The 27116-nt window shown below is 42.6% G+C and overlaps 1 protein-coding gene across 1 annotated transcript in view; it reads right to left on the bottom strand.

The window, feature by feature from the left end:
- The window catches only part of col27a1b (collagen, type XXVII, alpha 1b), a 551847-nt gene that overhangs the window by 270526 nt on the left and 254205 nt on the right, over window positions 1-27116 (bottom strand). The window contains exons 14-16 of the mRNA XM_043719710.1: window positions 13456-13500; window positions 6765-6818; window positions 1006-1050 (exon numbers count right to left, since the gene is read on the bottom strand). Coding sequence (XP_043575645.1) covers window positions 1006-1050; window positions 6765-6818; window positions 13456-13500 — 144 coding nt within the window. The remainder of the gene's footprint in view (window positions 1-1005; window positions 1051-6764; window positions 6819-13455; window positions 13501-27116) is intronic.

Here is a 27116-nt window from a genome sequence, read left to right as displayed (position 1 = left end):
ACACACACGCACAAACAGGAACATGCACAGACACACACACTCACAGAGACAAACAGGCATACACAGATAAATACATATACAGACACACATAAACAGACACACAGACACACACATACATATAGACACACACACTGACACATGCAGACACATACACAGACACACAGATACATACAGACACACTGTGGATGAGAGAAAAGAGTGGGATCATCAAATTGCTTTTCTGGATCCTTGGACAGGGGTGTTCTGTGACAAGAGGAACACAAATGGGAACAATAAGATTGGACGAAAATTTTAATCATGTGCTATATGGAGAGTTAATTCATGCTGCCAAATATTAAACTGCACAGTACAACAAAGGAGCATTGAATATTCTTTTGTAACTGAGTGCTTCGAAGTATTAAAGGGAAATCACAGTTCCCATTTGAAACCAGTTGGTGGAGGAAGGAGGTAAGGGGGATAGTTTTGGAAAAAGGCCTTGGAGGGTTCAATCAGCCAAGATCTTATTATATGGTGAAACAGGTTCAATGGGCTGAAAGGCCTGTATTGTTCCTATGTTCCCAATTAAAACAGATGCTAATTCTTTTCTTAATAACAGGTTTATTCACAGATTTCAGCATCGGTATGGTTGCTCGTTAGCTACCAACCAGAGAGCTAACAGTCTCTCTTTATATGTATCCTCGGCACTTTATTAAAAATGGCCTTGTGTCTCCTAGCAGAGTAATTAACATATAGTTAACAATAGATAGTGAAGATCGATTGAACACCATGCTTGAGAAAGAATTAGTGGTCAGAGGAACTATTTTTAATGGAGTGCAATATACTCTGCCATAATGAAGCAGTAGAATAATTCAGTGCAGGAAGTGAATATCAAGCCAGACAATATTAGAAGTAGTGCAATGCAAATCTTAGTATTATATTGCAGTGCAATAGGGGAATATTAAACTCAAGTGCTGTAAGGAAGTATGAACATCACATCACAGTGCAATAAGGAGGTATTCAGATCACCTTATCACCTTTCAGTCCTGGTTCTCCGCGGTTTCCAATCAGCCCCTAGGAAAACAGACAGTCAGATTCATTAACATGAACATGTTACAGACAGAAACCGCCAGGTTCCTGAAGATATTACAAATACAGATCATTCTGCTATAATGCATGTTTCACTGACACAAATTCATTGTAACATGACTGATGAATTGGGGACAAAATGAGGACTGCAGATGCTGGAGATCAGAGCTGAAAATGTGTTGCTGGAAAAGCGCAGCAGGTCAGCCAGCATCCAAGGAACAGGAGAATCGACGTTTCGGGCATAAGCCCTTCTTCAGGGACACCCGGACCAATCAACCTAACCACCCCGTGGCTCAACACTTCAACTCCCCCTCCCACTCCACCAAGGACATGCAGGTCCTTGGACTCCTCCATCGCCAGACCATAGCAACACGATGGTTGGAGGAAGAGCGCCTCATCTTCCGCCTAGGAACCCTCCAACCACAAGGGATGAACTCAGATTTCTCCAGTTTCCTCATTTCCCCTCCCCCCACCTTGTCTCAGTCAAATCCCTCGAACTCAGCACCGCCTTCCTAACCTGCAATCTTCTTCCTGACCTCTCCAACCCCACCCCACTCCGGCCTATCACCCTCACCTTGACCTCCTTCCACTATCGCATTTCCAACGCCTCTCCCCCAAGTCCCTCCTCCCTACCTTTTATCTTAGCCTGCTGGGCACACTTTCCTCATTCCTGAAGGGCTTATGCCCGAAACGTCGATTCTCCTGTTCCTTGGATGCTGCCTGACCTGCTGCACTTTTCCAGCAACACATTTTCAGCTCTGATGAATTGGGGACACTGATCTAAAACGCAAAGTTTTAAAGCGTGTATTGGCTATAATGCAATTCTGGCCCCATTAGTTTATGTGGTGCTGCTATTGCGTGATGCTCTCATTGCACGAGAACAGAACTACCACATTAGAGCAGAACTGACCAAATGTAAAATACAAAAAAAGGTCAAATTTCCTCTTGGCCTATCCTAGTTTGAGTTTGCATTTATTCTCAGGATGTGGGTATTGCTGGCTGGGCCAGCATTTATTGCCTGTCTCTGGTTACCCTGCAGAAGGTGAGGATGAGCTGCCTTCTTGAATTGCTGCGAACCTTGAGGTGTGAGTGTACCCACAGTGCTATTAAGGAGAGAGCTCCGCTATGTTGATCCAATGACACTGAATGATCTGGTCCCAAGTCAAGATGGCCTGTGGTTTTGAAGAGAACCTGCAAGTGTTGATATCCTCCCTTCATCTGCTGCCCCTGTCCTTTTGGGTGGTAGACGGTGTGGGTGTGAAAGGTGCTGTCTTTGCTGCTGCAATGCATCTTGTAGTTGGTACACACTGCTGCTACTGGGGAGGAGGTGAATGGTGGTGACCTCTTTTTTTTCTGGATGGTGTCGAGTGTCTTGAGTGCTGTTGGGAGCTGCACACATCAAGGTAAATGGGGAAGATCTCATCACACTCTTAGCTTGTGCTTTGTAGATTGTGGACAGCCTGTGGGGAGTCAGGAAGCGAGTTACTCACTTCAGGAGTCCCAACTTTGATCTCTTAAGTGGATGATATTCAGAAATACAGAGAAACAAGGTTAAACTGTTTTTAATCAGATGGACCTCCTGTTGGATAGATGCTCATTGAAGCTCAACCCCCAATGTCACTCATTGTACCGACGTTTGTAAATGTGCACGATTTATGTGGTGGAATGAGGAGAACATGACGGGCTTTCTGGTGAACTGGAACAACAGACTGGGAGCCAAATGTTTGAAGATCAGTATTATATCAAAGATCCTGCTTATGGCTGAGCCTAGAGAAAAGGATCAGAGTGAAGCTTTAAAGACGAAGTCTCGGAGAAAGTGCGCAGTTTCAAGTACAATAGGTTCTGATATAACATGATCGTTCTGTTCTCATGCGATCTCATGCTATAAGAAAATAGCAGCGGCATTTAAACTAATGGGGCCAGAATCGCATGATATCCAATGCAAGTAAGGAAAGTTTGTGCCCTACAAATTACGGTCTAAATTCTTCAATTGCATTAAAGCCAATTCGTGTTGAACAAACACACATTACAGCAGAACAGACTGTACTTGGATCAGTGGTGACAGAGCAGTGAAGCAAGGAAATAGAAATTAAACAATGATTTTATTCTGTTTGGAGTAACTGCGATATCTTGCTGAAACTGAATAATCTACAAGCCAGGCTCACCATGCAGTACAGAAACCTGGGCAATTTCAAGAACAGAGGAATAGTGACAGGTCACTCATGGGATGTGGACGATGAGATGGATGTATGAAGAAAAAGACAAAGTCATGAACTGGCACGGCTGGAGGCCAGTGAAGACTGTGGGAGTATCAAAGAAAGCAGCCCTGAAGCAAATGAAATCATGCAGGCCTCAAGACAGAGAGAGGGAAAGACAGACAGACAGAGAGGAAAAATAGTGTGGTGAGAGATGGAAATGGGAGAAGGAGAAGAGAACAGCCTGAAGCCAGACATGAGAGACTTAAACAGAGCTGGGTTGGAAGATGAATGGGTGGCTGACTGGGGACAACAGGGAAAGGGTGACTAACCAGCACTGTGACTGCCCACAGTAAAATGGGAGGAGATAATGGGTCACTCATTCAGTAAAGGTTTTCGGAGTTACATTCTAATAGGATAGATCGTTATTTTTTATTTTAAGACAGACAGAGAGCTGTGATAGCTAAAAATCTGAAATTAAAACAAAAGAAAATGCTGGAAATGCTCAGTGGGTCTGGCAATATCTGAGGAGAGAGACAGAATTAACGTTTCATCAGAATGTTTCTCTGCCCATTGGTGCTGAGAAAGTTACTGTTGTAAGATAATCAGTTCTGAGGAATGGTGAGGAGGTGCTGGACTGGGGTGGACAAAGTTAAAAATCACACAATACCAGGTTACAGTCCAAAAGGTTGATTTAGAAGCACTAGCTTTTGGCGCACTGCTTCTTCATCAGGTAGCTATTTGGACAGGATCATAGGACACAGAATTTATAGCACAATTTCATAGTGTCATACAACTGATATGATATATTGAACAAACCTAGATTGCTGTTACATCTTCTAGGTTTGTTCATTATATTGTTTCAGTTGCATGACACGATGATCTTGTGCTATAAATTCTGAGTCCTATGATCCTGCCCAACTGGCTACCTGATGAAGAGGCAGCGCTCCAAAAACTAGAGCTTCCAAATAAACCTGTTGGACTATAACCTGGTGTTGTGTGATGTTAACTTAGTTCTGAGGAAGTGCAATCAATCCGAAACATTAAATCTGTCTCTGTTTCTCTTCACAGATGCTGCCAGACCTCCTGAGCATTTTCCAGCAATTTTTGTTTGTGTTACGCGTAGTTCCATCAGGATTTGCTGAAACTGGATCCCACACATCAAGCATCTGAGCAGCATTTTGTATCTCTATTCTCATGGTTTTTGTACAGCTCACAAAGAAAGTTTGTTGAGCCTTAATAGGAGGGGAGTGAAATATAGAATCAGTTTACACTCCCATCCACAATTTTATTGATATAATTGGAGCCGAAACTCAGAATTTCTTAAGAGTGTGATTTGGAGGCTTTCTGACATGACTACAAGCTTCTATTTATACATGACACTTGGCTGTAAAAAACTAAGACAAACACTTCCACACAACGAACTGTGGTGTGTTTATTCAAAGCGGTCAGTAGTGTGGATATTTGCGGAGGAAGTAGTGCTTACTTTTAGCTGCGGTGTACATCAAAAGTACTTCACAATTTTAAGTCTACATGAATGGCTGTACTATTACATCCAAGAAAAGACAATTTGATGTTTGTATTAAATCACATAGAGTCCATTTTCAGTTGTGAACAGCAATTGCAGTATATATTGATTGATACATTGCTGATGAACAATGTGCTTTCAGATGCGTATTTGCTCTACTATATCAGAAAAGAATCAAACCCATGGTAAAATATCCAATTTTGGACATGAATTTGCCACTCTTTTTTCCAAATTTCAGTTATGTTACATTTGTATTTTCTTGTCAGTTATTCAGATAATCCAATGCATTTTTCATTCATATCACAAACTCTGTGAAAGAGGAAATCAAACACACTTTACACACTGAATACACATTTTTAGCTTTCGTATTGTGCAACTGATATCTGTATAAATCATGCTCCATGTGTTTACTCTGTCATTTATTAAAATATTGACCTTCAAGAAATTGCACAAGACCAACATCTGCAAAGTTCCCAGTGTGGGCAAACTACAGCAACTATTACCACAAGACCACAGAAAATAGGAACAGGACTAGATTGTTCAGCTCCTAGTTGGGCTGATCCATCATTCCTCACATCCACTTCCCTGCCCTTTCCCTTGATTCCCCTCCTGATCAAGAATTTATCTGTCTTTGCCTTCAATATACATGGTCAAAAGTCACATGACACCAGGTGACAGTCCAACAGGTTTATTTGAAATCACAAGGTTGTGGAGCACTCCCCCTTCGTCAGGTGAAGTTCTAAATCTGTATAACCTGGACTATAGCCTGGTATCGTGTGACTTCTGACCTTGTTCACCCCAGTCCAACACTGGCACCTCCACATCTTAAATATATACAAGGACTCTGCCCCCACTGCTCTCTGTGGACAGGAGACTAAAGACTCACAACCCTCTGAGAGGGAGAAGAGATCTTTCCTAGCTCACTTTACCTTACTAGTCCTACAATCCTCCAGGATATCTGTGCTCATCTAACTCTAGTCTCCTGAAGATCTGCAGTTCTCTCCCTAAACCTCTCTCCTTCTTCACGTCTACTTCCATCTTTCTTTAAGACACCGCCAAACATCTGCCTCTATTTCTAAGGTTCTGGCTGCCTGTCCTATTATCTCCCTACCTAACTTTACTTTGCCATATTCCTGTGAAGCATCTGAGAACATTTTCTTATATTACGGCTATGATTTAAATACAAGTGGTTAGTGCAGAAGTATAATGAAAGTTTTAAATCTTTTAATATACTAGCAATATTTGCATTGAAAGACTCATTATTATTAATGATTGTCAGAGAGTCAATTTGCATTATGTCTAGCAACTTTAACTTATTCATTTCCTGAAAAGACAGACTTGTTGACAAAGCTTTCCATCTTACACTCATCAGGACAAAATGAAAGAATGCCAAATTTCAAACAATCACAACAATTTATGGTACGGGAGAAAGAGATGTTGATTGATCGGCAGACAATTCTGATTGGCCAAGGTGTTACCATAACCGAAACATTAGGGAACTATAGGCTTCCTGAGTTGCTGGATCATTTGAACCAGGCTTGAACATATTCCTTTTGTTTGCAGAGAACAGTTCCTGCACGTCTTTGCTAGCAAGTACAAATGAGTCATTTCTAAGCCTAACCGATTAAATTAAATCAATTGTTCATCCAGCTACATAAGCACTCCAAATTGTTCAGCAAATGCTGCCCAATCACAGTATCATGTCCAACAGTTAACATTTTATTTTGGGTTTCACATGCATGGGTTGGTTGTGTGTGATCTACCTCCCTTCCTTTTACGGAAATCGAAAAGAAAATGTTTTCTGATTCGAGCTATGAACCCATTATGTTGGATCAACAGGTTTAATGAATAAATGGGAGCTTTCTTTGGTGAGATTAATCCTCGAAGAAATTTCAGCCATTGCCTCGAAACAGAATATAACAGAATAGTGATCACTCAGCGTTTGACAAATGAAGAGTTGGAATAATCCACCTCACCTTCGGTCCTCGCTGTCCAGGCAAGCCCATCTTCCCAAGACGCCCCATATCCCCCTGCCGAGAACAAAAAGAGTCAATTAAAGTCTGTGACCATTTACAAGATTGAAACAAACTGGTCAAATGTGAAACAAATCATTCTATCTCAACTGGTCTTCAGCTCCATCAGAAGATGGAATTCCCATATGTCCTAAGCAATGAATGGCATTAATGTACCCAGCTCAGGTACATAACAGGAGCGGCTGCAATGCAAAACATCATTACGTAATCGCTTGCTCAAAGGGTAAATGTTTCACTCAACTGAAGAATGTTTTTCTATATGGTGAAATAATGAATCAAGTAGGAATTAATTGATTACTAATTGCTGAAATATAAGTGTGAACACAGTTCACTGATACTACCAGGTTGCTGGAGTGTCCGGCAAGGCAACAGTGCAAACATTAATGTTTTTGACAAAGTTGAGAATCTATTTTTATGCTAAGAAGATTGTTGCCTATCTTCTTAACTTAGTTCTTTATTCCCCTGTTTCTGTGAACATTTCACTGTACTCCTGTATCCCGTACTTGAGTACACATGACAATAAAAACTAAATCTCAATCTAATCAGCTACAAGAGGAAGAAACAGATATGTCAAAAGGAGAAAGTGTTGTCTACTGCTACATTTGGACTGAAAAACATCTGATTGCAAACCGTGGCCCCCATCCCTTCTTTTCTAGTGTACCACTTTGTAATTGAACAGAGACCTCGCCCTCTGGCCACTTCAAGGTAGTGGGTAACTGTTTGCCCTGGGGCTGGATTTAGGACCTGGAACAGGCCCAAATTCTGTTGGTCATCCCCAGAGGGAGAGTCCAGCCCAATACCTACCAACTGCTAACTTTCCTTCATTGCACTGGACTATGATTTTGAATTAAAATATGAAAGGAATGACTTTGTCATAAACACATTCATTAATATGTGCTAAAGGTGTTTATAAGTACACAACACACATGGATAATGAGAAATGTTACTGACTTATGGTTGAATGGCGATAATACACTAAATGTTTGTTTAATTACACATAAATACCTAACATGTTGTCGCTACATGGACCAATTTGGGGACCAAAACACCAAGATGTTAATTTAATGGAGGTGTTAATTTAATGGGAGGTGCCGGGGTTGGACTGGGGTGGACAAAGTCAGAAGTCACATAATACCAGGTTATAGTCCAACAGGTTTATTTAAAATCACAAGCTTTCAGAGCACTGCTCCTTTGATGATGTGACAGCGTTCTGAAAACTTGTGATTTTAAGTAAACCTGTTGGATTATAACCTGGTGTCATGTGACTTCTGACTTAATTTCAATGAGATCCTGCCTTTGTAAGTACTTTTAACATTCAACCTGCAAGGAATTACTTACAAAATAAACAATATTTATTTGCCATCAGATCTTGCACCAGGTTCGAACATTTATTCTTTGATGCCCCTGCGTTCTGCATGTGAATGATGTACCTGTCCCACTCTATCCTGTAGTTCACTGCTTCTTTTGCCTCGTGGTCCATACCTTGATAACTGGAGCCCTTCTGCTTTATATTGATTGCAGATTGATTAATCACAAAAGAAGGCCATTCAGTCTGTCAGATCTGAGAAAGAGCTAGTCAATTGGTCCCACACTCCTGTTTTTTCCTCACAGCCAGTACAAAGTTCTCTTTTTCGAATATTACGTAATTTTCTTTTGAAAGTTATAGTTAGTCTGCTTCCTCTGCCATTTTACATACAGCGATACATTCTAAAACAGAACCGATGGCGTAAAAAAAATTCCCCACTCTCATGAAACATTTTGACTTTATGGTCTTTGGTTATTACCTGTTCCACCAGGGAACCAATTCCTGATGAATCTATTCTGTCAAAGGTCCTGATCACTGTGAACACATTGATCAAACGTCCCTGTAATGTTGTATTCTCAAGAAAGAACAAGTCTGGCCTTTCTCATCTCTCCACGTACCTTGAGACCCTAACTTTGGTTCCAATCTCGTGCATCTCCACTTGTTCCCACTGTGAGGCCAATGTGAATTTTATAATGTCCATAATCGGGCATATTAATCACACTGAGGTGAAAGGTGTTATGAAGTGTTGCTGTGATCGCTATGTCAGACCTTTCGTTTCCTTTCATTTCCTGTGACTTTATCAGTTTACCCTGATAATTTCAACAGTTTGGATTTCCGATCTCTCTCTTACTTCATCCATTGCCCCGGAACTGTGCGGTTTCATTTAGAGTCATAGAGATGTACAGAACGGAAACAGACTTTTCAGTCCAAACTCGTCCATGCCACTCAGATATCCCAACCCAATCCCGATCCCAGCCCATATCCCTCAAAACCCTTCCTGTTCATACACTCATCCAGATGCCTTTTAAATGTTGCAATTGTACCAGCCTCCACCACTTCCTCTGGTCCTTGTAATTCTTTTCTGAACCCTTTCAAGTTTCACAACATCCTTCTGATAGGAAGAAGACCAGAATTGCACGCAATATTCCAACAGTGGCCTAACCAATGTCCTGTACAGCCGCAACACGACCTCCCAACTCCTGTACTCAATACTCTGACCAATAAAGGAAAGAATAACAAAGGCCTTCTTCACTATCCTATCTATCTGCAAATCCATTTTGAAGCAGCTATCCACTCCAAGGTCTCTTTGTGAAGCAACACTCCCTAGGACCTTACCATTAAGTGTAGAAGTCCTGTTAAGATTTGCTTTTGCAAAATACAGCACCTCGCATATATCTGAATTAAACTTCATCTGCCACTTTTCAGCCCATTGGCCCATCTGATCAAGATCCTGTTGTAATCTGAGGTAACCTTCTTTGCGGTCATCTGCAAACTTACTAACTATATTTCTTATGCTCACATCCAAATCATTTATATAAATGACGAAAAGTAGTGAACCCAGCACCAAACCTTGTGGCACTCTACTGGTCACAGGCATCCAGTTTGAGAAACAACCCCCCACCAACACCCTCTGTCTTCTACCTTTGAGCCAGTTCTGTATCCAAATGGCTAGTTCTCCCCGTGTTCCATGAGATCTAACCTTGCTAACCAGTCTCCCATGGGGAACCTTGTCGAACGCCTTACTGAAATCCACAAAGATTACGTCCACGGCTCTGCCCTCATCAATCCTCTTTGTTACTTCTTCAAAATCCTCAATCAAGTTTGTGAGACATGACTTCCCATGCACAAAGCCGTGTTGAATATCCCTAATTAGTCCATGCCTTTCGAAATACATGTACATCCTGACCCTCAGGATTCCCTCCAACAAACTGCCCACCACTGACGTCAGGCTCATCGGTCTATAGTTGGCATTTATATCTTTCCTCCTCATTGCTCCTTCCAAAATGCATCACTCCACATCTCTCTGCATTAATGGTGTGTATCTCACCATTTCACCAGTATCCGTCCCTCTGATGTCTGCTCCTCACTGTTGACTGCAAGTGACCCTTTATCTATCTGAGTACAGTTCATAGACATACAGTCAAACAGTCATAGAGAGATACAGCACGGAAACAGACCCTCAGTCCAACCAGTCCATGCCGACCATAATCTCAAACCAAACTAGTCGCCCCTGCCTGCTCTGGGCCGATATCCTTCCAAACCTTTCCTATTCATGAACTTATCCAAATGTCTTTTAAACATTGTAATTGTACCCATGTCCACCACTTCCATAGGAAGTTCATTCCACATTTGAACCACTCTCTGTCGGTGTGGTTTTCCTCCAGGACCTCCAGTTTCCTAACACAGCGCAAAGATGTGCAGGTCGGTGTGGATTGGCCATACTAAATTCCCCAATAGTGTCCAGGAATGTGCAGGCTAGATGGGTTAGCCATAGTTGAAAATGTAGAGTTACGGGACTACAGGGTAGTCCTCCTTTGGAGGATTCGTGCAGACTCAATGGGCTGAATGGCATCTTTCTGCACTGTAGGGATTCTTTGGTTCCAAGAAAGGGGCACATACCTCACCAGGGCCAACTCACCCAGTATGGCTCCTCATCAATCCTATGGATGGGATTTACTCTACCCTTGGGTAATAGATAAATCTCTCAGTACAATAACTCAGAAAGAGAATAGTTGTGGATTTTGTTTGTCATTTAAGTGACTATTTGAGGAGAAAACCTTTCCTTGATTAAGCTAATACTTGAATCAGTCCACCAGAAAGCCTTGTGCACAGTGTGAGCTCATGGGATCGAAGGTACTAGAAATAAATTGCTGGAATTTTATTAATCTGATTGTAAAAAAATTGTTCTGTGTACTTCTGCTTATTTATTCAGGTCTAAAAATGCAATTATGCACATGAGTGCATAGAACTGACTAAAATTACATTTTTGAAGTGTTTTAAAAAGAACCACCTGGAGATAGTTAAAGGAAAATCAGATAATTACCCCTTGTTCTATTAATATTCTGCCCCGGAGCATGAAGGGAATTAAGTAGGAGTGACAAGATTGATATAACATTTCAAAATCAGTGAAAAAATTATAGGATCTGAGTTCCAGTAGCATTAGATTTAAAACAGGAGCGACATTCTTAATGCTTACAGTACCATTTTCCAATTAGTTAAAAAAGCACACAGATCTGATTATTTGTTGCATAAGAAAATCAAAGAACAAGTCGTCTTGTGTGAGATCGTTCAGCCAAGTTCTGTTAATGCACTTCTGAAAAGAATGTAAATGAGTGTTTGACGAACATACCTCTAAGAACAAAAAAAGGGGTGAGCCACCCATCGGCAAATGGATTTTTAGGAACAGCAAGTCCCAGGTATTTTTGCTAAATTTATTTTAAGGTAGGGAGGTACATCTGGGTGGGTGTCCTTCAAAGGATTGGTGTGGACCCGATGGACCGAATGGCCTGCTTCCACACTATCGGGGATTCTATGTTTGAATATGCAATGGAACTACTGGATGGTTACAGCACAAAATGAAGCTCCTTGGGCCTCTGTGCCCCTGGAACAAGGTCTCAGTTAAATTTGTGATGATGCTGCTCCTTTAACAAGGTTATGTTGTCTTTGGCTTTTTTGTCCAGAGAGGTCGTAAAAGCAGCAATTCCAAAAAGTCTGGTTTGGAAGGATTTTATGGCCAGTTTGATGAAAGCTAACAGATATTGCCTCAGGCAAAAGGCTGTCAGATCTTTGTGAAACACACTTGTGGCCAGTTCTCCCAGTTCAGCCTTTCTCTGGTTTGATTTTGTTTTTGTCAGTTTGGCTATTCACTGCAAGGTGAGGATTGTTTTCACTGGAGTTCAGATGACTGAGGGGGGAATCTGAGAGACTTATAAAATTCTAACAGGACTAGACAGGGTAGATGCAGGGAGGATGCTCCCGATGGTGGGTGTGTCCAGAACTAGGGGGTAATAGCCTGAGGATTCGGGGTGGACCATTTAGGACAGCGATGAGGAGACATTTCTTCACCCAAAGAGCAGTGAGCCTGTGGAATTCATTACCACAGGAAGTAGCTGATGCCAAAACATTGAATGTATTCAAGACACGGCTAGATATAGCACTTGGGGCAAATGGGATGAAAGGTTATGGGGCAAAAGCAGGATTTGGCTATTGAGTTGGATGATCAGCCATGATTGTGATGAATGGTGGAGCAGCCTCGAAGGTCCAAATAGCTTCTATGTTTTTACGTTTCTATGTTTGACAAACCATTTCACCTGACGAAGGAGCAGTGCTCTGAAACCTTGTGATTTCAAATAAACCTGTTGGACTCTAACCTGATGTTGTGTGACTTTTCTGGTTTGTCCACCCCAGTGCAACACCTGGCATCTCCACATCAGGTTTAAATTGGTGGACTGAGACTTCCACCTGACTACTTGAGTGGAAGCTATAAATCCCATGGTACTGTTTCAAAGAGCAGAGGGTTTGCCTCACAATATCCTGATCAATGATTATCTTAATCAACATCACAGCAACAGCTGATCAGATCGTCACCACACGGCCTTTGTGGGAACTTGCTGTGCGTTAAGGGTTGGCTGCACTCCCTACCTTACAGCATTGACTGTACGTCAAAACTGTTTAACAGGCCACACAGTGTTATAAAATGTCTAGTGGTTGTGAGAGGTGCTACATTAATGCAAATAAAAGTCTCTGTATTTCTCTTTAGCAATTGGTAGGGGAGACACCGTGAAAGAAGTGGAAGTGGGAGCAAAATAGAAATATTACCAAAGTGCTAAATTTTAGAGTTCATTGTGTTTTGTCCAAAAACTTTAATCTATAGTTTTAGTTTTACGAGAATAAAGTTACTCCTAATTGTTAGTGCAACAGTCAGAGCTTGTGTGCTGGTTGGAATGTCCCCAGGGAGGACTATATGCCAGGAGAGAGGAATGCAACCAAAGCAAGAATTAAAATATATCTTTCTGAGAATGATTCAATGATATTTTGAAACCAAAGTATTGTTAGTGAGTTAGAAGATTTGAGTATTTGCAAACCCAGTGTTTGAATAGCTCACTGTGAAACAGTAATGAATAAATCTGATCTATTAAATAATATTTGTGATGGTTGTGGTGTTCAGCTGCCACTTTTGGCTAACTAAACAGTTATAATGCAACATCTGAACAGTGACAGGATTCTCTGCATTTTTAAAGCTGAAAGAGAGAGCCGAAAGCAGAATGATCCAACTCAATGCAAAATAAAGAGTGGCATTGAATCAGGGAAGGAATGTTTGGTACTTACAACCAGCCCACGAACGCCAGGAGGTCCTGGGGCTCCCAAATCTCCCTGTAAGCAAAGATCAGAAGATTACTGGCTCTTTCCTAAACAAATAAAACAGTTTGAAAGTGATTAGATCTCTAAAGGCAAGGCTCGAAAGGGGACGACCTAGCTCCCTCTGTGCCCTGTGTAATCTGCAGCTCCCTTATCGAGGGAAGGCGTGCAAACAAATGAAGTTCAGACAACGTTTACTCAGTCTCCAAAACAGAGACCTGCTTGTTATCCTGCTTGGTGTGGCCCACAGAGCTTTGCAAACCTTATGCCCTTCGATCCGCAGTGGGGCGATAGGAACCCCACAGTAAAAGAGAGAACTATAACCAGTGGGCACCGATTTTGTTTTGTTGGGAGGGGCAAACTGGAAATGAACCAGGTTAAAATCCTGAGTAAAATACCGAACCTGTGTCTCATTGATGTTTCTGTTAGCGGAATCGCTGCGAGGTTTAATCCTGTAAATAAAGGTCTGAATGACATCAAGTTCAGTCCAAACACAGACTGAATCACACGCTTTGTATGTCACAGAGTCATTGACGTCCGCAGCTTAAAAAAAGGTTCTTCAGCCCGTTCAGAGTGTGCCAGTCAGAAATGAAAGCACCTACCTATTCTAACCTAGCACTTGGTCCATAACCTTGCATGTCTTGGCATCGCAAGTGTACATCTAAATACTTTGCCAATGTGATGAGGATTTCTGCCTCTCCCACCCTGACAGGCAGCTAGTTCCAGACTCTCACTACCCCCTGGGGGTCCTGGCATCCCCTCTAAACCTTCTGCCCCTTACTTTAAGTCTATGTGTACAATTACAACATTTAAAAGGCATCTGAATGGGTACATGAATGGAAGGGTTTAGAGGGATATGGGCCAAATGTTGGCAAATTGAACTAGATTAATTTAGAACATCAGGTCAGCATGGACGAGTTGGACCAAAGGGTTTGTTTCCGTGCTGTACAGCTCAATGACTCTGCGTGTGTAAAAACACAGACTGAATCACAGCCCTTTTGTAATACATAAATGCAAAATAAAAATGCAATTACTTTGCTGTGCAATCAAAACTCTGCAAAGAATTATCATCTCAATAAAACATCTTGCTGCTCCATTATACTAATACTGGTGAAGCTGTAACTGTGGCACTGTGGCACAATCAAATACTTCATCAACACTGCTTAATTATGTACGAACTCACAATGTGTGGCGAGATGTAATGATGCATTTGGAGCTCTAAGTACACCACACACACAGGAAAACATCAGTGGGCTACAGTTAACAAATTCCTAACTTGCAAATGTTTCCACAAGGATGATCATCGTCCAATCTAAAGACAGCCTGTGATTGGATTTTATTGGCGCAAATTTAGTTGGCTTCCTGTATCTTAATAAATTTACAAACTTCCCTTGCTTACAATTGTTTCCATCCTGCTTACTACTTCAGCGGCTGAGAGAAAGAGAGGACTGCAGATGCTGGGGAGTCAGAGTCGAAAAGTGTGGTGCTGGAAAAGCACAGCAGGTCAGGCAGCATCCAAGGAGCAGAGAGTTGACGTTTCAGGCATAAGCCCTTCATATTACTTAGCCCAATTAACGTGGGTCCTCTGCATTACATGGGTAAAGATTTAACCACAAAGCCTCCATCACTGCATAACAAGAGAACTGGAGCAACGATTCACTAATTATTCTGTCACTGGTTGTGGGTATTGCTGGCTGGGTCAAGCATTTATTGCCCATCCCTTGTGAGGGTGGTGGTGAGCTGCCTTCTTGAACTGCTGCAGTTAATGTGCTATGGGTTGACCCACAATGCCCTTCGGGAGGGAATTCCAGGATTTTGACCCAGCGACATGGAAGGAGCGGCGATATATTTCCAGCATGATGAGTGGCTTGGAGGGGTAGATGAAAGGGGTGGTGTTCCCATGTATCTGCTGCTATTAGTCATGACTGTGGTTTGGAAGGTACTGTATAATAATCTTTGGTGAATTACTGCAGTGCATCTTGTAGATAGTACACACTTGCTACTGAGCATCAATGGTGCAGGGAGTGGATGTTTGTGAATGTGGTACCAATCAAACGGGCTGCTTTGTCCTGGATGGTGACAAGCTTCTTGAGTATTGTTGGAGCTGCACCCATCCAGGCAAGTGGGGAATATTCCATCACACACCTGACTTGTGCCTTGTAGATGGTGGACGGGCTTTGGGGAGTCAGGAGGTGAGTTACTTTATGCAAGACTCCTAGCCACTGTATTTATATGGAGAGTCCAATTGAGTTTCTGCTCAATGATAACCCCCAGGATGTTGACTGAAAGTTTGTTCGATAAAAGAAGGGTTTAATATGTGAAGGCAATTCCAGGAAGTACAGTGACAGCTGGCTTTACAATCTCTCCCTGATTACGATTTTATGAAAAGCCAGAGCATTGGTGGAGAAGGGAAGGACAGAGTGAAGGCAGGATGCTGTTGCAGGTATGATGTGGGGTCCCTTTGATCCCTTTCACCTTAAGAATATATCTGACCCCTTTCTGAAAATACTCAGTGTTTTGGCCTCAGACGCTTTCTGTGGCAGAGAATTCCACAGGCTCCCCATTCTCTGGGCGAAGAAATTTCTCCTCATTTCTGTCCTAAATGACCCACGCTGTATCCTTAAACTGTGACCCCAGTCAATGGGAACATCCTTCCTGTGTTTATCCTATGTGGTCCTGTTAGATTTTGAAAGGTTTGTATGAGATTCTTTCCTCATTCTTCTAACTGATTCAGTCTCTCTTCATGTGCCAGTCCTGCCTTCCCAGGATTCAGTCTGGGAAACTATTGTTGCCCCCACACCACTGCCCCCGCCACCCCCAACATCGCCTCAACATCCTTCTTCAGAAAACGAGGCACGACCTGCACACAATACTCTAGGTGTGGTCTCACCAAAGTCCCTATACAATTGCGACCAACAATCTTCGAAAGCTGGGTCCCAACCATCTTCTCTCTGCCAACTCAAACTCCCAGGGGAACCACTTACTCTAACTCTGCCACTGCACAGCCCTCTCACTTAGGCTATGATTCCCATTACTGCATACATCATATCTACTGAAAGGATCTCACTCACCTCCTCCGCCCAAACCAGTAACTCTCCTTATCCACCACAATATAAAGTAATGCAAGATACACAGGCTTCCGGGCTCTACGTAAGTATAAAGTGCTGAGATAGCCAGTTAAGAGCTATAAAATGCAGCTTTTGTTTTTAATTTATTCATTTTGTGGGATGCTTTGCCCAGCATTTATTACCCATCCCTAGTTGCCCCTTGAGAAGGTAGGGATGAGCTGCCTTCTTGGAACCGCTGCAGTCCACCTGCTGTGGGTTGATCTACAATTCCCTTAGGGAGAGAATTATGATTGTGCCAGGTTGTTGCTTGACTAGTCTGTTTGCCAACTCTCCCAACTTTGGCACTGGCCCCAGGTGTTAGTGAAGAGGACTTTGTAGGGTCAACAGGGCTGTTACTGGCGTTGTCTTTTCCAGTGCTTGGGTTGATGCCAAGTGATCTGTCCAGTTTCATTTCTTTGAGACTTTGTAGCGATTGGTACAACTGAGTGGCTTGCTAGGCCATTTCAAAGGGTGATTGCGAATCAACACATTGCTCTGGGTCTGGATTCATATGTAAGCCAGACCAGGTGAGGGTGGCAGATTTTCTTCCCTGAAGGACATTAGTGAATCAGACAGGTTTCGAAGATGCATATGTCCCTTTTGGGATAGCAACCTGGCAAGGTGTAAGACGCAGGCATCTCTGAACTCTGAAGTGGAGTGTTGAAGTGGTGTGAGAGTTGTTCAAAAAGCAGGCATTATGCTATTCTGAAGCTGATGGTTGGTGACTGTTGACTTTTGTGGATGAAGGTCAGAGAAGGATGGTGTCTGTTATGCATGTGGTGAAGAAACAGTGAGATGACAGCTGGGATAAGCAGTTGGCGAGCCATAGCTAGCAGGGACCTGGTCTGTGTTACACCTCTAGTTTCTTGGGGTTGGAGTGCAGAATCAGAAGTAGCTCCCAAGTAAGGCAGGCTTGGTTAGTAATAAGATGCAAATACATGGAAATATGGTCAGTCGTTACTCAATAGTGAGCTTCTGACATCACTGTTTAAAGATTAAGGAGAAAATTGGAAACCTTTTTCACAACACTGAGATCCTGATTTTTTTTACCATTGTTGCTGTGTTCTCCCACAATTCTTGCCACCCCACACCAAGAAGGGGAAACTTCTACCCTTTATGAGCGTTAAAATAATGATAGGGAGATTAATTTACACAGCTTTGCGTTGTTTATCCATCACTTTTGACTGGTTCTCTATCTCGTTGATATTTATATAATTCTGGCTGAGAGTTCAGCTTGGAGCAGGACTTGGATTGGACTGGGTTCAAGAGAAACCCAAGGAGATGCTGGCGTCCAAAATCTTTAAACAAAAGTGAAAACATTTTGATATTAAACTTTTCAAAGAGCTCTTTATTGAGTTACTGCCTCATTACTTCTACTTCCTATAAATCAAGAGGAGCCAAGTCTCACTTCTCAAGGTTATGCTGTTAGTTTGAACAGGATGAATTTGGAGATGATGCTCTCATTTTCATGTCATCATTCTCAGTTTCCTCTGGCAATTACTCTGTTTTTCGATCCATTTCAATCTCTGCATCTGAAGAATTCGAGGGCACATTGTTGGAGCTTTATCCTTAATCAGTTTCTGATATGTCACATGGACATTGGAGACAGTAAGGACTGTGGATGCTGGAAGTCAGAGTCACCATGCAGCCCTGCATCACATGAAGATTCTACGACCAGAGACGGTGGCCTGTTTGTGAAGGTTTGATCTCAATCAGGACAGTCTCTAGAGTGCAAAACCTGAGTCTCACTTCACCGAAGCTTCCAAGGCTCTGCAGGGGGTTGTAAGACACTTTGGTTCACCCTTGTACCACTTCCCTTTCATTGTTCCACATTGTCCTTCCACATAGCTCCATGTTCCTGTTGCTCCATGGAAATGCGCAATTACGCCAAGGGATAGTTGCCTGAAAACTGAATACCTCCATCGCTGGAAGAACAATGGTATCACCATCTGGGGCTGATGTGGGCGATGGTTTGACTGGTTCACACCAAGATCGGGAAAATCAGCCTCATGGGCCCGTAAGTGAATCATGGATCTGATTTCCATGAGGTAATTCGAGAATGGAAATGTGGGCATATACAAGCAGATTGTGGCTTTTACAGTATGTACCCTCCTCCACACAGCAGAAACTGTGGCCTGCAGATTTCTCTGTTTAATTAGCAGGTTTGTAATTAAAACAAAAGTCACACAGTTTGAAGGTTATTAAGTTCTTGTTTGTTCAGCAGAAAGAAGGTTTTACCACCATCTGCAGTTGCTGTCTCACTGACTGTACAGTAGGTGGATTTCAAAACTCCATACTGTTCTGACACAGCAGTGAACCTCTCTGTTAATTAAACCCGAGCATCTAGAAAAGCTCGCCCCGCCCTATAATCTGTTAAAATATTAGTGACAGAGAACTCCAAAAGTTCACTATTTAAAGAAAAGAACATCAATTTATTTTTTAACTCTAAAATTGAACATTAGCCACAACTATTCACAACTCCAAGCCCCCCTTTCTCTTAACTGCTTACTACCTGCCTCCAACTTTATAACAATATGCTGTTCCAATAATACATCTATTAAAATTACATCAACTTAATTTCAAAACCACGCAGCCCACTGTCTTCTTCTGTGTCTTTCTTCTTCCGGCTGAGGATCACCCTGTGTCATCTTTCTTTTGCTGCGAATATGTTTCACATGAAAAGATATCTTTGATACTGAGTGTTTCCTAATTTCCTGGCGAGTAACTCTCCAGTTTCTCTCTCTCTCTACAGCAGTTGCTCACTGACCAATTTTCAAAATGTCTGCATTTTATACTCCCCCACCCCCAACATTGGATCATCTCATTGGTTCAATGTTAGCAAAACAATAAATTCAAACTCGATTTGGTTTTAGTATCCTGGGGGAGAAATTAAAAATTGGTTACATTTGAATTGCTGTCAAAACAGCAACCAAAACTCAGGTATCCATTTTAGAGCCAGTATACTCTGGGACTGCCACCTAGTAGTACATCCCTTCAACTTCGTAACAATACAGTTACAGCACATTATTCTGGGGACGTCCTCTTTAAGGTTGGAAGTGAAAGACATAATTATTTGGTAAAAGCTGCTAGGGGTTTGGCCCTTCCAGTTCACTCTCAAACAACATATATATAAATGGTTATCAAACTGTTAGTACCAAAATAATTTTACAACTGTTAAGGCCACACAAGACCATAAAGTGGTTAGTACTGCTGCCTCACAGTGCAAGGGACCCAGGTTCAATTCCAGCCTCGGGCGACCGGCTGTGTGGAGTTTGCACATTCTCCCCGTGTCTGCGTGGGTTTGCTCCAGTTTCCTCTCACAGTCCAAAGATGTGCAGGTTGATGGATTGACTATGCAAAGTTACCCATAATGTCCAGGGATTTGCAGGGTGGCTGGATTAGCCATGGAAAATACAGGGGTAGAGGAATGGGTCTGGGTGGAATGTTCTTAGGAGGAGTGGTATGGACTTGATGGGCTGAATGGCCTGCTTCTACACTGATTCTATGGTCGGGGACACAGATATTTAGGAAAAAGGGTGCAACAATTTCGTGAAGCAATACCAGCAACAATCACTAAGTTTCCAATGTGACATCTGGCATTTACCTGACAACAGGCAGCAGACCTTTTGACTGTCAAGCCCATGATGGTGCAACAATAACAAAAACTTACAGTTGTATAGCCGCATTCCCCAATTAAGCAGTTGATGTGTGCACCATCTAAGTTTAGCACTGAGCCACGTAAGCAGATATTCCGTCAGCGAGTTAAGACCTTGATGAAAGAGGTGGATTTAAGGAATGTCTTATCGAAGGAGGAGATGGTGGGGAGGGGTGGGGAGGGGGAATCCGAGAGCTTAGTAGCCCAGGCAGCCTCTGACATCGAAACCAATGGTGGGAGTGATCAATATGAAGGAGGGCGGGTTGTAGGTTAGCAGCAGGTTACTGAAAGGCCACTGTCAACATCCCGGCTTCCCAACCACTTCCCTCATTTGAGGTGAAATAACTCCACAGAGGCCGGTATCCCATCACCAACCACCTGCTAGTTACACGTAGAGCATCCTAGATGCTGATCCGGCTCACTCTGAGCCAGCTCTCAGAGTGAGCAGAACCATTGACACTCCTGTTTATAACTGTCAGCCAGGGCTCCCTCATTGGGGGACCGGCTTAAGCAGTCCAAATCAGGGAACTCATATTCTATTAGACCCATTCGGCTGACCTTGTTGCATGAGGGTATGGTGACCCTCAAGTTAAACCAGTGTCAGCCATCTCTCATAATGAAACCAAAAGAGAAAGTGCTGGAAAATCTCAGCAGGTCTGGCAGCATGTGTAAGGAGAGAAAAGAGCTGACCTTTCGAGCCTAACTGACCCTTTGTCAAAGCTAAAAAAAGGGGCCTAGTATAAATACCTCCCTATTTCTCCCTTTTTATTAGCTTTGACAAAGGGTCAGTTAGACTCGAAAGGTCAGCTCTTTTCTCTCCTTATAGATGCTGCCAAACCTGCTGAAATTTTTCAGCATTTTCTCTTTGATTTCAGATTCCAGCATCCGCAGTAATTTGCTTTTATCTCTCATAATGAGTCAGCAGCCCTGCAATACTCTGGAACTTTGGTGCTTTTATCTTCAAAAAGACTTGCAGGGCTAAGACTGCAGTACCTAAAGGGGTAATCACATTGTCACACCAAAAATAAGGTTCACTGTGATATCCCTGTTTACCAGGAACTGAAGAGAGAGTTCGCTTTTCCAGCCTGATCAGAAACAAACATGCAGTTACCTCAATCTGGAGAACATTACAGTAAGTACGCAGTTCAGTGACTGTCACTAAACCACCGCTGGCTAAATTCTCTACAGAGTTCAAAGTGTTCTTTGATGAAAATTACAAAACGGTGACTAACAAAATCCATGCAAATAATTTCAACATGGATCTTAAGCTGCCATCCAATCAGTTCTGACTTGGTGAATAAATAGTGACGCCAGCTAGAAGCTACAAAGAATGAAGTTGTCTTCAAGCTGTAGACTAGATTAAATAAATAATTCCCCTACATGATGTTTACTTCACCACCGTTGTTTAGCTGAAGGTGTTGTCTAGCACTGAAAGAGGCACGGGGAAATGCTGAGTAACAGAAAAGGAAATTAAATAATGTTTCAAACAGAAACAGCAGAACATGAACAAGGGATTCATTTTGCAACATGACGTCTGACAGAAAATGGCTGTCATGCTTGGGCCTGACCACAGTAATCACTAGTTAGTTCATGTGCAACATGTTGCATTGTTCTCATCAAAGTCACAACTCCATGCCTCAAGTTTACAAATCGTGTCGGGGAGTGGTTAAAACAGAAGGGGGTTTAGCATCCAGCACCAATCCAAGGCTCCCCAATAAACAAAGGTAGTAGGGCAAAAAGCGACTACTTTGATAATTCAACTGTTACATTTATAGGAATCATAGAATCCCTACAGTGTGGAAGCAGGCCATTCGGCCCATCAAGTTTCATCGACCCTTCAAGAAGTATCCCACTCACATCCAGTTTGCTTCCCTATCCTTGTAACTCAGTATTTCCCATGGCTAACCCACCTAGCCTGCACACTATGGTCAATTTAACATGGCCATTCCACCCTAACTGGCAGGAAATCAGAGCACCAAGAGGAAGCCCGCGGTGCAAACTCCACACAGGCAATTGCCTGAGGGTGGAATTGAACCCGAGTCCCTGGTGCTGTGAGGCAATAGTGCTATCTCTCACCAAATGCTCAATTCGAATGGTCTGAAAATCCCTTCATTTTATTTTTCCCAAGCGCTTAGCTTTATCCTCAAAGATGTCCAATTGCCACACCCAGTGATGTTTTACAAGCTTGACGACCAAATGGTGGTGTACTGATGATGGTACTGGACTGATAACCCAGAGGTACAGGCTAATGTACTAAGGATACAGTTCAAATCCCACCAGGGCAGCTGGTGAAATGTTAACAATAAATTTAGATTTTTAAAAGTTCATTCACGGGATGTGGGTATTGCTGGCTAGGCAACATTTATTGCCCATCCCTACTTGCCCAGAAGGCAGTTAAGGGTCAACCACATTGTGCTATGTCTAGAGTCACATGTAGACCAGATAAGGTAAGAGTGGCAGTTTCCTTCCCTAAAGGGCATTAATGAACCAGATGTTTTTTTTTGACAATTGGCAATTGTCTAATGATGGGCATCATTAGACTCCTAATTCCAGATATTACGCTAGTCGCAATAATGGAGACCATAACCATTAAAAAAACCCATCTAGTTCCCTGAAGCTCTTTATGGAAGGGAGTTGTCAAACTATTATGGACCAAGAGACCCTTTGGCCCATCTGCCATTCTCTTGTGGCATGGCATACATGTGACTCCATACCCATAATAACATGGCTGACTCTAAACTGCCCTCTGAAATGGCTGAGCAAGCCCCTCTGTTCAAGGGGCAATGAGGGATGGGCAACAAATGTTGGCCTTGCTAGTGACAGATCCCATCAGAGGAAAGATGAGCACAGGTGAGGCGTAATTTTAGGAAATGACACTCCGAGGGAAAGATGGTATTGTGAGTTTGGTGCACTCTGAAGTGTTTCATTCATTGGTGTAACTAGAAAGACAAGGGTGTGGATGGTGACACTCATAGTTCTGACATGCTGCAACCAGCAGTCCTGGTTCGAGTCCAGCAGCAATATAAACATGCCTTCAGTGTGGTCATTATGGTTGAAAAGAATCCCATTTCAGTTCAGGAATCTCGCTGACTGCAGGTGTCTGACCATTTTTACGTCATCTCTTTACAGTTCAACCCAAATTCCAAATAACTTCATCAAACTGCAAACCCACTCATTTCTGACAGTGCGTGTGTGTGTGTATATACGTCTACTCTGGCCAGTTACCACGCCGTCACGTTAGAGGGAGATTAAAATGAATGATTTAACATAAATCATAGCTAACACTTCAAGACAAGAATGACTTCTCTTCAGAACGCTGTCAGGTAGAGTCGTATTTGACTCGAAATATTAATCCTCTTTCTCTCTTTCTACAGATGCTACCAGACCTGTTGAGTTTCTCCAGCACTTTCTGCTTTAATAACCTGTAACATTATCTCTTTCTCTGTCCAGAGATGCTGCCAGACCTGCTGAGTTTCTCCAGCACTTTCTGCTTTTATAACCTGTGACGTTATCTCTTTCTCTGTCCAGAGATGCTGCTTGACATTCTGAGTTTCTCCAGAATTCTGTGTCTGTTTCAGATTTCCAGCATCTGCAGTGTTTTGCATTCATATATATCATAATTAATACTGCACAAATTAAGTTTTTAGTGATGGCTTACTTACCAAGTGAGAACTGTGGGAAATCTCACTTCTAATAATCTTATACATAATACACATTTATTACATGCATCATAATTAATATAGCGTTTAGCTCCACTTCTTGACCTTTTAAGTTCAGCAGAACATTCAGAAAATCACTTGTGCTTGGACTAATCCCACAAACAATGTTGCAAAAACAGAATGGCCATTTGATTAGCTCATTGCTCCATCGCTCACCAAATCACAGAATTGTTAACTTCAGCAGGAGGCTATTCAGCCCATCATGCCTGCACTAGTTCATCAACACAAAGACACCATTACATCACAAACCATCCCTTCTGCTAACATTACAAGGGGAGGTGTAAACTTGTAAATGTCATCTATTCTCATACCCAATAAAGAGCTATAGAGTCATAGAGTCAAACAGCTCGGAAACAGAGCCTTTGGCCCAACTCATCCATGCTGACCAGATTTCCTAAACTGAACTAGCCTTGCCTGCGTTTGGTCCATATCCCTCTAAACCTTTCCTACCCATGTACCTGTCCAAATGACTTTTGAATGTTGTAACTGTACCCACCTCTACCACTTCCTCGATGACCATTCTAGCATCAATCCATCTGCTTTTTAAGAGGAAAAGCTTAAAGGAGAAATGTGAGGCAGGTTTTTTACACAGAGGGTGGTAGGTGCCTGGAACATGCTGCCAGGGAGGAGGTAGAAGCCAATACAATAGCAATGTTTAACAGGCATTTAGACAGACACATGAACAGGCAGGGATAAGAGGGATATGGATCATGTGGACATTTAGAGTACTGTGAGCAATGTTGGGCCTGATACCTCAGGAAGGATGTACTCACCCTGCAGCGAGTGAGAAAGGACACAAAGGGAAAGCATAGAATTAAAGAAACCAAATAACTTCAGAAATAAAGCATCAAATTTACAAAAGTAAAGAGTATCAGGTAAAATAGCTTAAGTAAAGGTTTCAAGCTTTGCTGGGAAATGCAGGAAGACCAGCTCTATGCAAAAACAAGTTCAGGTAGCTGCAAAACTTAAAATTAAAAATCACACAACACCAGGTTATAGTCCAACAGGTTTAATTGGAAGCACACTAGCTTTCGGAGCGACGCTCCTTCATCAGGTGATTGTGGAGGGCTCGATCGTAACACAGAATTTATAGCAAAAATTTGCAGTGTGATGTAACTGAAATTATACATTGAAGAATTGATTGTCTGTTAAGCCTTTCATCTCCGAATCAAAACTTAAAATTAGTTGTTAAGGAGAAACAGAAATCACAGTGGAAAGGAACATATTGACAAACCACTTCAAACTTAAAGTACGTACGAGAAAAGACAATAGAGGTTTGGACAAAGAGTTTACTGACCACGCAAGAGAGGTGGAAAATGATAAGGAATGGGTCTAAGACATGAAAGACAGTCAGTAATCCGGTTTAGATAAGGATATGAGGTGATGGGCACATGACCAAACTTTAGGAGTGATTTGGAGTTTTCGGTGTTGGACTGGGGTGCACAAAGTTAAAAATCACACAACACCAGGTTATAGTCCAACAGATTTAATTGGAAGCACTAGCTTTTGGAGCGCTGCTCCTTCATCAGGTGGTTGTGGAGGACACAATTGTAAGACACAGAATTTAGAGCAAACGTTTACAGTGTGATATAACTGAAATTATACATTGAAAAATACCTTGATTGTTTGTTGAGTCTTTCATCTGTTAGAGTGACCATGTTAGTTTCACTTCTTTCATATGTAAATCACAAAACTGTTTTTAAAAGTTACATTCTCAGGTTAACTGTAACAATTGGTGTTAGCCAGATAATGCGTTGAAGGTGTTAGCCCCCTGTGTTCGCTGTCTGTGCCATAATGTTTAGATTGATTCTAATCTAAAAAGTGAGTTAACAGAGTCTTACATGAATTCATGCAGTTTTTAAGCGAAGTACAAGAAACTCTGCAAGTACAAATTCACCCCACAAACCCCCCCATATACATTTATGGGGTGAATTTGTACTTGCAGTTACATTGTACTTTGCTCAAAAACTGCATGAATTCATGTAAGACTCTGTTATCTCACTTTTTAGATTAGAATCAATCTAAACATTATGGCACAGACAGCGAACACAGGGGGCTAACACCTTCACCATATTTTGGATTAGTGGTGCTGGAAGAGCACAGCAGTTCAGACAGCATCCAAAGAGCAGCAAAATCGACGTTTCGGGACGTTTTTTCCTCTCTCAACGTCCCCAACAGTACCCTTCCACTGACACTCTCATTCGTTTGGCCGAACTGGTCCTCACCCTTAACAATTTCTCCTTCGAATCCTCCCACTTCCTCCAGACCAAAGAGGTAACCATGGGCACACGTATGGGATCCAGCTATGCCTGTCTCTTTGTTGGCTACATAGAACAGTCGATCTTTCGTAATTACACGACTCCCCACCTCTTCCTCCGCTACATTGATGCCTGCATTGGCGCCACCTCATGCCTCCGCTACATTGATGCCTGCATTGGCGCCACCTCATGCTCTCGCAAGGAGGTTGAGCAATTCAACTTCACCAACACATTCCACCCTGACCTTAAATTCATCTGGACCATCTCTGACACCTCCCTCCCCTTCCTGGACCTCTCCATCTCCATTAATGATGACCGACTTGACACTGACATTTTTTTACAAACACACTGACTCCCACAATTACCTGGATTACACCTCTTCCCACCCTACCTCCTGCAAAAATGCCATCCCGTGTTCCCAATTCCTCCGCCTCCGCCATATCTGCTCCCAGGAGAACCAGTTCCACCACATAACACACCAGATGGCCTCCTTCTTTAGAGACCGCAATTTCCCTTCCCACGTGGTTAAAGATGCCCTCCAACGCATCTCGTACACATCGCGCACCTCCATCCTCAGATCCAACCCCTCCAACCGTAACAAGGACAGAATGCCCCTGGTACTCACCTTCCACTCTACCAACCTTTGCATAAACCAAATCATCTGCCGACATTTCCGCCACCTCCAAAAAGACCCCACCATCAGGGATATATTTCCCTCCCCACCCCTTTCTGCCTTCCGCAAAGACCGTTCCCTCCGTGACTACCTAGTCAGGTCCACACCCCCCTACAACCCACCCTCCCATCCTGGCACCTTCTCCTGCCACTGCAGGAACTGCAAAACCTGCGCCCACATCTCCTCCCTCACCTCCATCCAAGGCCCTAAAGGAGCCTT

This window comes from Chiloscyllium plagiosum, chromosome 30 (assembly GCF_004010195.1).
Source record: "Chiloscyllium plagiosum isolate BGI_BamShark_2017 chromosome 30, ASM401019v2, whole genome shotgun sequence".
Lineage (NCBI taxonomy): Eukaryota > Metazoa > Chordata > Chondrichthyes > Orectolobiformes > Hemiscylliidae > Chiloscyllium > Chiloscyllium plagiosum.
This window is presented reverse-complemented; position numbering and strand designations above follow the sequence as displayed.